This window comes from Uloborus diversus, chromosome 3 (genome assembly GCF_026930045.1).
Source record: "Uloborus diversus isolate 005 chromosome 3, Udiv.v.3.1, whole genome shotgun sequence".
Classification (NCBI taxonomy): Eukaryota; Metazoa; Arthropoda; class Arachnida; order Araneae; family Uloboridae; genus Uloborus; species Uloborus diversus.
The window spans coordinates 139,336,233-139,349,145 of record NC_072733.1 but is presented as its reverse complement, the minus strand read 5'-3'; the positions used below and the strand labels follow the sequence as shown (position 1 = coordinate 139,349,145).

Here is a 12,913-nt window from a genome sequence, read left to right as displayed (position 1 = left end):
GATTTAACTACATAATGAAAATTTTAAATGCTCTAACCAAAGTCCACTAAAAGTTGTAAATCTTAGGCACATGGAAAAATTTTTAGGTGCCAGATGAATTATTTCTCAATGTTGAAAAATTTAGTGTAGCATGGCTTCTGAAAGATTCTTATTCAAAAAGAATTTGTCGAACCCTGATTATTACCATTTAAGTACTTTTCACCCTTACACAACCCTGAGCATGTAGGATTTCCTTGCATTGCTACTTGGTAGGTGTGAAAAGGCTGTTAGCCATCTGCAGTTGTAATATCATTCCAAAAATTCTACTGAATGGCAATCCACCATCAATCTCATCATACACAGAGCATGAATGCTCTGTGTATCTGAAGATCAATAAGCTTCAATATTAGCGGTCACTTGTTGGAAAGGGAAGATGATACATATGTATACACTTCCTGTATGTGAATATATGCAATATAATATACGTAAAAGAAACTATGGTAAGATACCGTGCTGAACTTGCAGTTGATGGTGTTATGTGGCCTTTTCAATATAACTCAAAATTTGCATGAAAAAAGACAGGATACTTAGAATGAAATTTGCTATATTTATTGTATTATTGTATTTTAATGTACTATACTATTAATTAACTCAGCTTACTCTAAAATCATCTTGCAGTAAATGAATATTTCTGCATCTTTAGTTCATCAAAACTTCTCTTGTGAGCACTAACAGGCTCAGTAACAGGTATCATAAACATTCTTCTTATTGCAACCCTTTGAGTTAGACTTCTGGTAACTTATTAATGCTTATCACCTTCTTTTGATTATGACATCTATAGGAAATAAGGAAACAAACTTTCAAGGAAATCTAATTCTATCGTGTGATCAAATTCAAATAAATTACTATTTCCTTGCAACTTCAGCTTACTTTCTTAACTTTCACATGTGTTACTCTTAGTTTATATTTATCTAGTAGATGTTAAGTTTATTTGTCCTCATGTGCGATAAAGATAACTGTTCAAATCTTTTAATTAGAAAATTAGGTCAATAATTGTCAAAAAACATGTTGAATACATGATGTTTATTCCATTTTTTAGGCTTATCTGGGTTTGGAACCTTGTTAGTGCACTCATATTCAAACAACTTCCTTTTTCTTATTTATTTAATTTTGAGTGCAGGCTCCACATCTAATGCTGCAGCTAATTTTGTTGCTGACTCTTGTTGTTCATTCATATCCATTAGCAGGATAAGCAATTAAGTAGCTAGTGCCATTATATATTAGTGAAATTGCAATACTTAGTTCCACAGAGCTGTAGTTTTACTGATAACATTTACCATGCTTAAGATATATCAGTAAGAAACCATAATCTTGTATTTGTCAGAACTGTGGCTCTGATGCAAGCATTTATAAAAGGTCATCAGGCCTGACAAGAGGCCATGTCAGCCTAGTCGGATATACTAGGGGCCTGGGCCTTGGGGGGGGGGAGGGGTGCGACAGTGACACAAAAAAAAGGAAAGAAAGAAAAAACAAAGGATGAAAGAAAAATGTGAAAGAAACTCCGAATAAAGAAAACATGAAGATTAAGTAAAATTTACTCTTTTGGTATTTACTGTTGTGGCACTTAAAATAGAGTTAATTGTTTTCTAGTAAGCAGTTTTGATTTTTTCTCCTCTCTTTTTTCCCCCCTTTTCTTCTTTTTTCTTTTTTTTTTTTTTTGTGGGACAGGAGGGGTCCCGCGACATAACTGACTAGGAGCCCGTCTTGGCTCTCTGCAGCCCTGAAGGTCATAAGGAGCTTCTGACTTCCATGATTTCATTTTAATTGCTTTGACACATTGTATCCTCCACTCCTGTCTGGTAGCATATTGCTTTTTGAAGTAAAGCTAGTGAAAAAGGAAAAAATCATAGATCCCCTTGAGTAATACCCCCCCCCCCAAAAAAAAAGTTGCTCTGTATCTAATATCTAAATTTAGTCTATGACATACACAGGGCATGTAAAAAGATCAACTACTTTTCTTCAAATCGGTGCCTCTGCCGGTTTTATTTTTCCATTTTATACCTTAGCCTCTGCAATTTGGCTGCATTCTCTTATGCTTTCATATAATCCTTGAACTGTAGTTTCTGTTAACTGGTTCATAGCTACCAAATTTCTTTTATTGCAATGTCTTCTACATTTATGAATTGTAAAAGTCAAAGCTGCTCCGCAATTCAGGTGAACTATAAAAGTAATCTGTCTTCAAGAGAGTAATCACTTGAATTCATATAGGCTCTGCCATGTCAAGTAGAGACATATACTACTGAATTCCAGTAAGATAAAGATGCATTTCCATCTGACGTTTTAAAACACATATTTATCAAAATCAGGACATGAAAGATCCTAAGGCAAACTTAGAATGTCAAGTTTGGTTCTACTAGAAGTATCTCAAATATCCTTAGTTTTATTGAAGGGAAAATAAATAGATGACTCTAGAGAGCCATTTACAGATGTTTATCGCTCATGAAAGCACTTCATTTTTCAACTCTTGATTTTAAAACAATTCTGAAACTAAGCACTTATGCTTGTAGCTCTTGTGTGACAAAGAATGATTTTGTTTGCAATGTGGGAAAGTAATGTACAGATAAAGTAAAAATTGTCAACAGTAACCATTATTTGTGTTAGTAGAATAGGCAGAGTTTATTTATTTATTAACAGATATATATATATATATATATTTGCCATGTTAATATAAGATCTTACTTCAATATGAGCTAATTGTTTTAGTTCTGAAAATTTTTCTTCTATTTCCAAACTTTGTAAGAACACTGTCATAAGTGTACCATAGGTCTTTTTTTTTTTTGACAAGAGTTGTGGTGCTTCAAATATTGGATTTTTAATATATGCTATATTGACTTGTTTTGATTTTTTTAATTTAATGACAGAGTGAATTGTGTTTTAATTCAGCAATTTTTATTTTTAGAGCTCTTCCAGCATTTGTGTGGCATAGGCAAAATTGGAACATCATATACCCATACATGCAACTTTCTTCAGAAGTTTCAGAGCTGCTTACATTATCTACATATGTAGCTGGTTTCCGAGATGCTGCTGTTGAAAGCAGAACTGATTTATATGATGTATTTGTAAATTTAGCAGCAATTGAAATAACTATTGCAGCCCATGCTAAAGGTATAAATTTCAGTTTCTGGGTTTCAAATTCTCAAAGACTTAGGTTTAAAATACTCATTTTTACAAAACTTAATTTAAAAAAAATACTATCATTTTGATTCATAAAATTTTCATTTAACAATCACATTTGAAAACTCAGTTACATATTTTTATATGAACAAAACCTAACCATCTATAAATGTTACAAAATGTGTTTAATTAAAAAAAAAATTGAAACCCTAGTGATTGACTACAGGCAATTATTGTTTCTTTGTTGCGGTAATTTCTCTAACGAAAGCATTTATTCAATAAATTGAATAGATTGTGAAGTTAAATAATGCATTGCAACTCTGAATTTTTGTAAAAAAGTAAAAGCTTCATTTAGTTATTTTTTACTGTGATGCAAGTTTTGTGTTGAACTGCATCATTTATAAAATCAAATAAATCATTATAAAAATGTGCTAAGCTGCTCCCAACAGAAGATTTAGTTGATACTGTGTCAGTGTGCTGAAAAGAGTTTTTTTTTTTTTTTTTTTTTTCACTCAAAGAGTTGCAATATTGTCAAGGCTAAATAACTGGAAAGGTTTTTAAATCATGTCTCAGGTAGCAATCTTTTAGCATCAGTGCTTGGTTTACCATATTTTTTATTACTTTATCCAAAGTAAATTCTAAAAAGTACATTTTGCTACAACACTTTTCCCCATTTTATAGGGAAGACCTTTCGTGTTCCCCCCCCCCCTAAATAAACTTTGAAATAAAAACTGGTTTCTCAAAAAAAAAAAAAAAAAATCCAGAAATAGAACAAAGCATAAATATATAAAGATATAAACATTGAAAATGCACAATCTTTTACGCATACTTTACCTGTTGCAAAAAAAAAAAAAAATTGTCTGAAAGTTGGGGTGTTTAAGTTTAGTATGTTGTTTGAAATTGTGTCAATGTTTTGCTCCTGTTTTTGTTTCTATAGATTGTGCCTAATTTCTTTAATAGTGAAAAGTATAAAATTTGTTGAAGCAGCCTCTGAAACCTTCCACCACTGCCTTGTAAATACCAACTGGCTCATAACATTCACTCTGATAACACAAGATGGTTGCACCTTATTCATGTCACAACAACATCAGTTTTTACATGCCTAGAATGCTTATTATTTAAATCCAAGCTTATGACTGTCTGTTACTAGACCCTTGTCTATACTGATAACCTTTTACCCTACTCTTACAAATTTAAAATGAGTGAAGTTTTTTGCCAATTTACTCATTAAATTTTATTTGAGTATAGTTATTTTTACATACTTCTTTCTTAAATAGTGTTTTTCCATCAATAAAAAATGTTTTCCAGCAAATATATTTATGTAGGTTATGCATATGTACATATTTTAGAAGTTTAATTCTTCACGTGAGCATATCTAAGTCTGTTTCTGTTCTTGGGAACTGTTATTAAACTCATATAACGTTGCTGTAATACATAATTTAATTGCTCCAAAATCTGAATTTTTTATGCTCCAAAGGGGCTCCAGCACCCCATTTTCCCACTTGCTTCATTGTTCTCAGTCAACTCTTTAAGTTCCCATGACGTAAAATTTCTCTGTCTTTAGATACATCACTGGGTGAAAAAAAATTACTTTATAGCCGCTAAAGGGTTAATAAAGTAAAATTTTAGCCTAAATTCTCCATCTATGGATTTAGATTTGTTCAATGCATCTACTTAAGTAATGTTTTTGTCTAATTCAAAAAAATGTAGTTTAATTAATTTTAAAATTTTGATTTTTGTAAGCAATATTTTTTTCTGGAATTTGCTTGTTACAAAACTTTTTTCAATTTTCGAAATGTTTGTATTTTTTGAGAAACGTGGAAGTAATTGCCTTAATTGTAAATTTGGAAAATCATGCATGTTTTCGTTCCATTTTCCAGTGGTATAGGAAGTTTGTAAAAGTATGGGAAGCTGGGGCCTTGACATTGTTGGAAGTGTCTAGAATCCCCAGAACAGAAATTTAGTGAGTCTCTAAAAAGTGGACACGGTCTCTAATAATGACTTGCCTCTAAAATGTTCAGAACACAGCTTCAAAAGTCATTAATACAATTTAAATCAAGTTTTGAGTCTAGTTATATACTTATGCTTGTAAAAATTGTACAACCATGAGAGAATTATACTAATTAACCGAAACTTACAGAAAACAAGGTAGGAGATGCCAATGGTTAGAAATACGGAGCAATCCTTTATTAGTAGCTTTACTATAATTACGTGGTATCAATTTTATTCATTTTGGAGAACTCATTCATTTTATACCAACAGGAATCTAAATTGAAAGCATATTAAATTATCATGAACTCTTTATTCCTGTGAAGATATAACATAGATTTTACACATAAAAACCAGATTTGTGGGCAATCCCAAATAAAATGTCCAAGTTTAAAGCTTCTCCCACTCCTATTAACTAAAGTTCTTTCTGTTTTGCTTACAAATTCTTTACAATTCTGCCAAATGGTAAACTTCAGAAAATAAATTCTTTACTAATTTATGTGGCGACATAATTTTACTTAAAATTGACGATGCATTTCTATCAGTTCTGTCCAGAATTAGTCTTGGTAAAGGTGTCAATTCAGCAGACTGTTTTGTTAAGTCAAAATCATGAGCATGGATTCCTAGCTTTTCTTTCAGATCCCTGAAGTGGTTACTAATTAGTCACATAATTGCTACAAATCCTGCATTTATATTGCCTTTTATACTGTCAGAACAGGTCTTAAATAAGCCTTTTTTCTGGGAAAAAGTATGAACCATAGTTTCCTTGTACATTTGTGTTATATCTAAAAATTCTTGTTTAAATCAGATAACTTTTTGAAGCAGTACTTTTTTTATTATGTTGTGTATTTACATATATTACAGTACTTTCAAATAAAAACAATCGTTTGTTGTGCTTAAAGAATTTAGAGCATATTTCTGAGCATACAAGCCTGAAATCTCTTGAAAGGAAAATAATTGTGACATATAGTTTTATCTATCTTTGTAGTACAGTTATTGTACTTTAAACAAGGTTAATAAAAAATAATGCTAATTTGTCATGAATATTCAGTTTTATTGTTGGATAACTATGTTTAATGAGTACCAACATCCACTTTTTTTACTCCTGAACTTTATTTGCAACATTTGAAGCTGCTGCTTTAATTGGAGTGCTGTCAGTGATTGTATTTTGAAAATGCTAATTTTTAGCTGTATGATATTTTTATAATTATATATTTAAAAACAATGATCATGTTAAATAATCTTTCAAAGCAATAAATGCTGGTATCTTATGCTTAATCAAAATCACTGTACTTTGCATGTAGTCTTTCCTATAAACTTTCTATTTTCTTGCTGGAATCAGGTTTATAGTATTACTGGTGTATCATATGTTTTATATGTATTTGGAAATGAGCTCGTCATTAAATTTTGAGAAAAAATACCATTTGTAAAGCATTAGATTTTTTTTTGTAGGAAAATCATCTGATAATATTATTTTGTGTTTTTCTTTGGAGCGGGGGGTGGAGCAGAGGTTTTCATCATCACCATTTGTTATTTTCAAAAGTGCCCTGCAAAAGTTTTTTGTTTAAAAAATTGTTAAAATGTTCACCCAAAATTTCAAACCCTGACTTGTTTTTTAATTTGCTAATTTCTTCTCTTTTTTTAGAAATATTTGCTATGACGAAGACACATAAAGATATTGCAGTATTCATGACTAGACAAGCAGAAAATACAGAGTTAAGTGATAAAATGTTCATAAAGGTAATAATGAAATACTGTTTTTTTGTTTAAGCTTTTAATGTTTGTCTGTTCACTGTTTTACATGTGCAGGCAGTGTAAAGTACTTACCAGTTTGAGTACTATTGACTGTGGAGCACAACAAATTACCTATATTAACTTTTATAACATGCCTTTTAAGTGAAGACACAAAAAGTTTTAATGAAGTTGCAATATCTTTTTTACCTTTTAGTGCATCAATTTTCAAGTGTATATGCAGATGTACTTTTTTGTGTCTTTTTCTCGTGCCTAAAATAAATCCAAAACAAAACTCTCAAAATTTTAATAAAATGTAATTCATCATAGAGAAAAGTAAATTACATTGTACAAAACTGGTGTTTACATATGAAATATGAAGTGAAAAGGGCTTGAAACGAGCGCAAGCACTGAGACTCCAGATCTATTGTACTGTCCCCGCTTAGACTACTAAAGGAGCCCACTAACAGAAAAAAATTCCAGTAGTTGCCTAACCAAAATTCTTGGCAGTTCTCAAGGATCCACAAAGTGGTATCCCACATGCTCAAATCGTTGCACAGAGTAGAAGTCACATTCACATAGCACATGAATTGAGCTTTCATCAGCCATATGACATCCTCTACACGAAGGATTGTCGGTAACACCCATCAGATTAAGATGCCTTTTAAGAGAGCAGTGTCCAGTTAGTAACCCAACAGACTTCTTGATCTCATTCCTACTCAAATTAAGCAGTTCCTTGGATCTAAACCAGAGAGGCTGCTGGTTCAGAGTCTTGGCCTGTCTTTGAGAGTCAGACTGAAGCCACAGGCCATATGATTCATCCATAAGAAGGTTCTTTGCAGTAGTCCTTACTGCATTGTAGGGCAGGTTCGGGTCCCATAAATAGTGCATTGGAGCCCTGCTTAGCTGACTAATCTGCCAATTCGTTGCGTACAATGTCACGATGACCAGGAACCCAGTAAAGGGAAATCCTATTACTGCCAGTTAGTCCTACCAGTGCATTATGGCACACCCAAACGGTTTTGGTAAAGAAGCAGTCTCGATTGAGAGCTTTCAACACAGCTTGGCTATCAGAGAATATTCTGATAACCTTCCCACTTATGCCTCGTTCTTAGCAGTTATTTACACAAGCCAATATGGCTAAAGTTTCTGCCTGGTAGACAGTAGCAAGCTTCCCTAATGAGAAGCACAGATTAGTGTTATTGCTGCTGCAATATGCACCAGAACCAGTTCCAGACGAAGTCTTGGAACCATCTGTAAACCAGATTTCGTGTGCATTGCCCCAATGATACCCTGTACATCCTTCCATTGCTCTCTGGACAGAAACACAATGTTATAATTGGCATTAAAGCTGAATTGTTTTAATATCCAGTCTGAAGGCATCATAAAGTAAGGATGCTTACTAATCTTTGCACACAGTTTATCATACAGGTAATGAGGGAACTTCCAGAGACCCATGAGCTTGAGGCGGTACGCACACAGAATCATCTCCATTTCCACTTGCTTATGTAGCGGAAGTAGGCTAAGAAGGAGCTCAAGGCTATGGGAAGGAGTAGTTCTCATGGCACTAGTGATTGCAATAGTGGCCATCCTTTGTACTTTGGTGAGGCAACCCTCAGCCGTTACAGTACAGATTTTACCTCACCAGGCAATTGCCCCATACGTAACCGTAGGTACAATTACTCTAGTATAAGCCCAATGAGCGATTTTTGGTGAAAAACCCCAATTATTTCCAATGGCACACCTGCAAGACCAAAAGATCCTCTTAGCCTTATTGGTAATTAGCATAAGGTGAGGATTCCTTGTCAAGGTTTTGTCAAAGATCACACCCAGGTACTTGACCTCACTAGAGTAGGCAACAGTAGAACCAAAGAACTCAATTATCTACAAGTCTTTGAGTCGTTTTTGAGTGAAGGGAACCAAATAGGTCTTATTCAGATTGACCGTAAGACCTGCCTCCAAACACCACTTTTCAATTTCCTTAAGGGCAGACCTCATGAAATTTGTAACAGTATCATGGAACTTGCCCCTTATAACAAGGGTTATGTCGTCCGCATAACCAATGCAGTACAGACCTTTGCGACGAATTCTTTCCAGAAGTTCATCAACCACCAGGCACCAAAGGAGAGGGGAGAGAACACCCCCCTTGTGGGCAGCCACGGCAGTTACCCGCCATCATAGTTTTGCCCAGTATACAAGCTTTTGCCATACAGGTTATTAGCAGACTATTAACCAAGGTACATATAGGATCAATTCCTTGTGTGCGAGAGAGTTATTAATAGTCTCAGTGGGGACCTTATCAAAAGCTCCCTCTATGTCAAGGAAAGCAGCGAGAGCTACTTCTTGTCCATTTACTGCACTATCCAGAGCTGTTGTTAGCTTATAGAGTGCAATCTCAGTGGACTTTCCACCCTGATAAGCATGCTGGCACTTAGAAAGAGGATTGATTTTCAAAACACTATCCCTAATGTGCCTATCAATCAGTTTCTCCAAACTTTTTAGGAGAAAAGAGGTTAGACTGATGGGTCTAAAGGCTTTTGCCTCATTGTAGTTTGGCTTACCTGGCTTGGGTATGAAGATTACCTTGTAAGTTCTCCAAGCATAAGGCACATAGCCAAAAACAAGACAGGACCGGTAGATCCTACAAAGATGTGTTATGATAAAATCCACACCTTTCTGCAGGAGAGCAGGTATAATATCAGCAGATTGATGGCGAGTGAAAAGTGGTGTAAGTCACAAAATGCTGCGTTTTATATCTCAGTGAATATTGATCATACTAATTTCAAACTTTTTGTGTTGGAATTATTTCTCAATGGAGATTATTTCCTTAAAGATAAGTTAGGGGACTTGGGGCCAGTATAAAAAGTTAAATTTTGTATTTTTTGACTCATTTTTATTTTTACTTCAAACTTCCAATATCTTAACCCTGCATCTGATTATGAACATTTTTGCAATTGGAAGTATACATCTAGGACTAACGGTTGCGAAAATAAAGGTCTTGCAGGTTAAAACAACTCCCTGTATACAAATCTTCTGTACTTGTATTATTATAAAACACATTTAATTTGGCTACCCCAATAGGTTGAAAAATTTGTCCTGTGTAACTTCTGAATGATAAATCACTTTTCTGAATAGGTACATTCAAATTCAAATTTTTGAAATCAGTTATATCCGTTAAACTCTCTTTACCACCTGAGTCGCACTCAAATTTGAAATCAATTCCATTTAATTTATAACTGGATACATTTTATAATTGAAATTGTTATCATTAATGGGTATATCATAAATAATGTTTACAAATAAATAATTGTAATTTTCAGTTATTTGTTTAACATGCTGATTCTCGAATTTTCGTTTAACTTTAGCAACATAATCTTTTTGGTTGCAACTCTTACAGCATAATTTATTTATTACAAAACATTGGTTTGTTTTATGATTTGATTTTGAACAATGAAGGCACAACCCTTCCATACCAAGTTCTTTAAAATTTACATTTCAACATTTATTAGTGAATTTTGCTTTATTTTGATTTTCAAAATTTTTATTTACTGGCTTTGAATTAGTATTTGAAGAGTGACCTACAGTTTTTGTGTTTTTACTTGTAATTTTATTAAGATAATTGTTCGCTGAATTACTTTGTTTTCGATTTTAGTAGCTTCAATTGCTAATGCAATTTCAAGTTTTATCAAAATCAGTGTCACCTTGTTGCAAAAGTTTCAGTCGAATATCGGTGTCAGTAAACCGCAAATAAATTGAGATAGAAGCAATAAGTTTAGCATTGATTTTGTACTGTCATTTTCCTGACAATTTGACTTAAATTCAGTATTTTTGTTAAGTCGTTCAAGTGTGTTATAAAAGTTGATATTGACTCACCTGGATGTTGAATTCTTGAAAAAAAACTTATATTGTTCTGTGAGCACGTTTGGTTTTGGAGAGAGGTGTTTCTTTAACAATGATAACAGTTCTGTAACAGATTTCGTATATGACAGGTCTGGTGCAGTCAAACTCGAAAGAAGTTGATACTGCTTCGAGCCTAAACAATTTATGAGAACAAATACCTTAGCTTCTCCAGTTTTGGCATCATCCTTATCTAAGCCTTTTAACTTGAAGTAAATTTCGAGTCTTTGAGAATAACTATTGAAAATTTCTAAATTTTCATCAAAATGTTTGAAAGTCAAATTTTGAGTCAGTAATATCTCTTTCAGAGACAATTTCTGTTTTGCAGTTGCAGCCGGAGACTCCTGAAATGTTCGAACAAACTCCTGTAATGTTTGAACTAAAGCTTCAATATTTGCCATTTCTTGTTCAGTTTGTCGCCATAAACTATTATATATTTTATGTAGAATAATTGGACAAGGAGGCACTATTTAGAAACACTAACTATTTTATTTGCAAGACGAAACATCATCGCTATTCCGGAACATGCCACACTGAAATTGAACTATTTCCAGCTCAAGTTCAGTTGCAACACAACATTGAAAACAGTTATTACGAAAAATAAAATACGTGGAGTGATAAATTATATACACAACACAAGATTAACGCACATTTTATATCTGTTGACTCATCAACATTAAATAAAATGTTTCCAGCTATTAGTAGAATAGAAACCAATGTTTTTTAATGTCATCTGTTATGTCATTAATTCATCGCTTGAAAACATCTTCCAGAATTGGTACTCTGACCACCACCTCATTCATTGCATCGGAGTCTTTCTTCCCCAGTTTGATTTCTTTACAAGCAGGTAAAATAAATGTATCACCATTGGTATGCCATTCTCAATGCAAGATGGCAATTAATTAAATTAGCAATCTGATCTTGTTTGCAAGAAAATTCCATCACTGTTCTTCCTTTTTCTACTACTCTGAAAACACTGCAACACAACAAGGACCTCTTTGCAGCACATCAGTGTGCAGAAGCACACCGGTTGAGAAGTACTGGGCTAGGGCATATGCAGTCTGGTCATTTAATTGTCATACCTCTTATGTATACATGCTGACAATTATTGAGCTATTTGGGAAAAACATTGTAACCTTTGTGGATATCCTACTCATAGAGGTCCTCCCTCCACTCTGTTTCTAATCTGATATTTTTTATATTTATATTAAGGATTTTGAAAAATCAAGGTAATGGATCAAGCATCACACAAATTTCTTTTGAGTTTTAAAATATCTGTTGAATCTGAAAAATGTATCTGTATTTTTACTAATTGATAAATATTAACTTCTGTTCTGCTTTATTATTTTAAAATTTTATTTAGATAAACCAAATAGTCATTTCTTTCTCTTGCAGGAAGTCTCAAATAAAACTAATGAACTGCTTAAAAACTTGAAAACTCTAGCTGTGAAAAATGAATTTGGTCAGGAAGTGATCAGATTATCAGATCTTAAAGAGAAGAAAGTTAATTTGGCTCTTGAGAATTTTTTGTGGAACTTGGCAATTGCTGAAGGTTATGTTGATGTCTAGATTTTATATAAAATGTCATTTTTGGTATGTTGTACATTACTCATTTTTAAGTGCCTCAGATTGGATATTTCATTGTATATTTTGTCTAAATAAATTATACATGAACATTTGTATATATTTCAAACTTGTGGTTTCTATTCCTTTCTAGCATTAATGTTTAAAAAAAATGAAAAAAAAAAAAAAATGTCAGAACATGTAAATACAGTGACCTGGATAGTTTAATCAGCCTCTTAATCTCTGAAAATATTTCTAAATATAGATTTCTTTTTTTGAAAAATATCATTGGAAAATTTCGCATAATTTCACAAATCAGGCACTGAGAAGTGAAGGGATGTAAGTACCGAAATTACAAATTTGGAGATAACCAGTACAACTGGAAGGTGAACCTCTCCTCTGTTTTGGGGAAAGCGATAGTACTAGTAGCCCTGTTAGATGCTGCTATACAGTGTGATTTAGGGAAAAAAAATCTGTTAAGCCTACCTAGCCCCACAATTTTAATGATGTTTTGCTCAAAAAATGAAAATGCCCACTTACAACCCTTTGCTTCTCACTGCCTCAAATGCAAAAATTGGTG

General features: G+C 33.1%; 1 protein-coding gene across 1 annotated transcript in view; it reads left to right on the top strand.

The window, feature by feature from the left end:
- The window catches only part of LOC129218473 (putative DENN domain-containing protein 10 B), a 46,323-nt gene extending 33,860 nt beyond the window's left edge, over positions 1–12,463 (top strand). Inside the window, exons 5-7 of the mRNA XM_054852753.1 lie at positions 2,939–3,144; positions 6,788–6,882; positions 12,166–12,463. Coding sequence (XP_054708728.1) covers positions 2,939–3,144; positions 6,788–6,882; positions 12,166–12,339 — 475 coding nt within the window. The 3' untranslated portion in view covers positions 12,340–12,463. The remainder of the gene's footprint in view (positions 1–2,938; positions 3,145–6,787; positions 6,883–12,165) is intronic.
- The last annotated feature ends 450 nt before the right edge of the window (positions 12,464–12,913 follow it).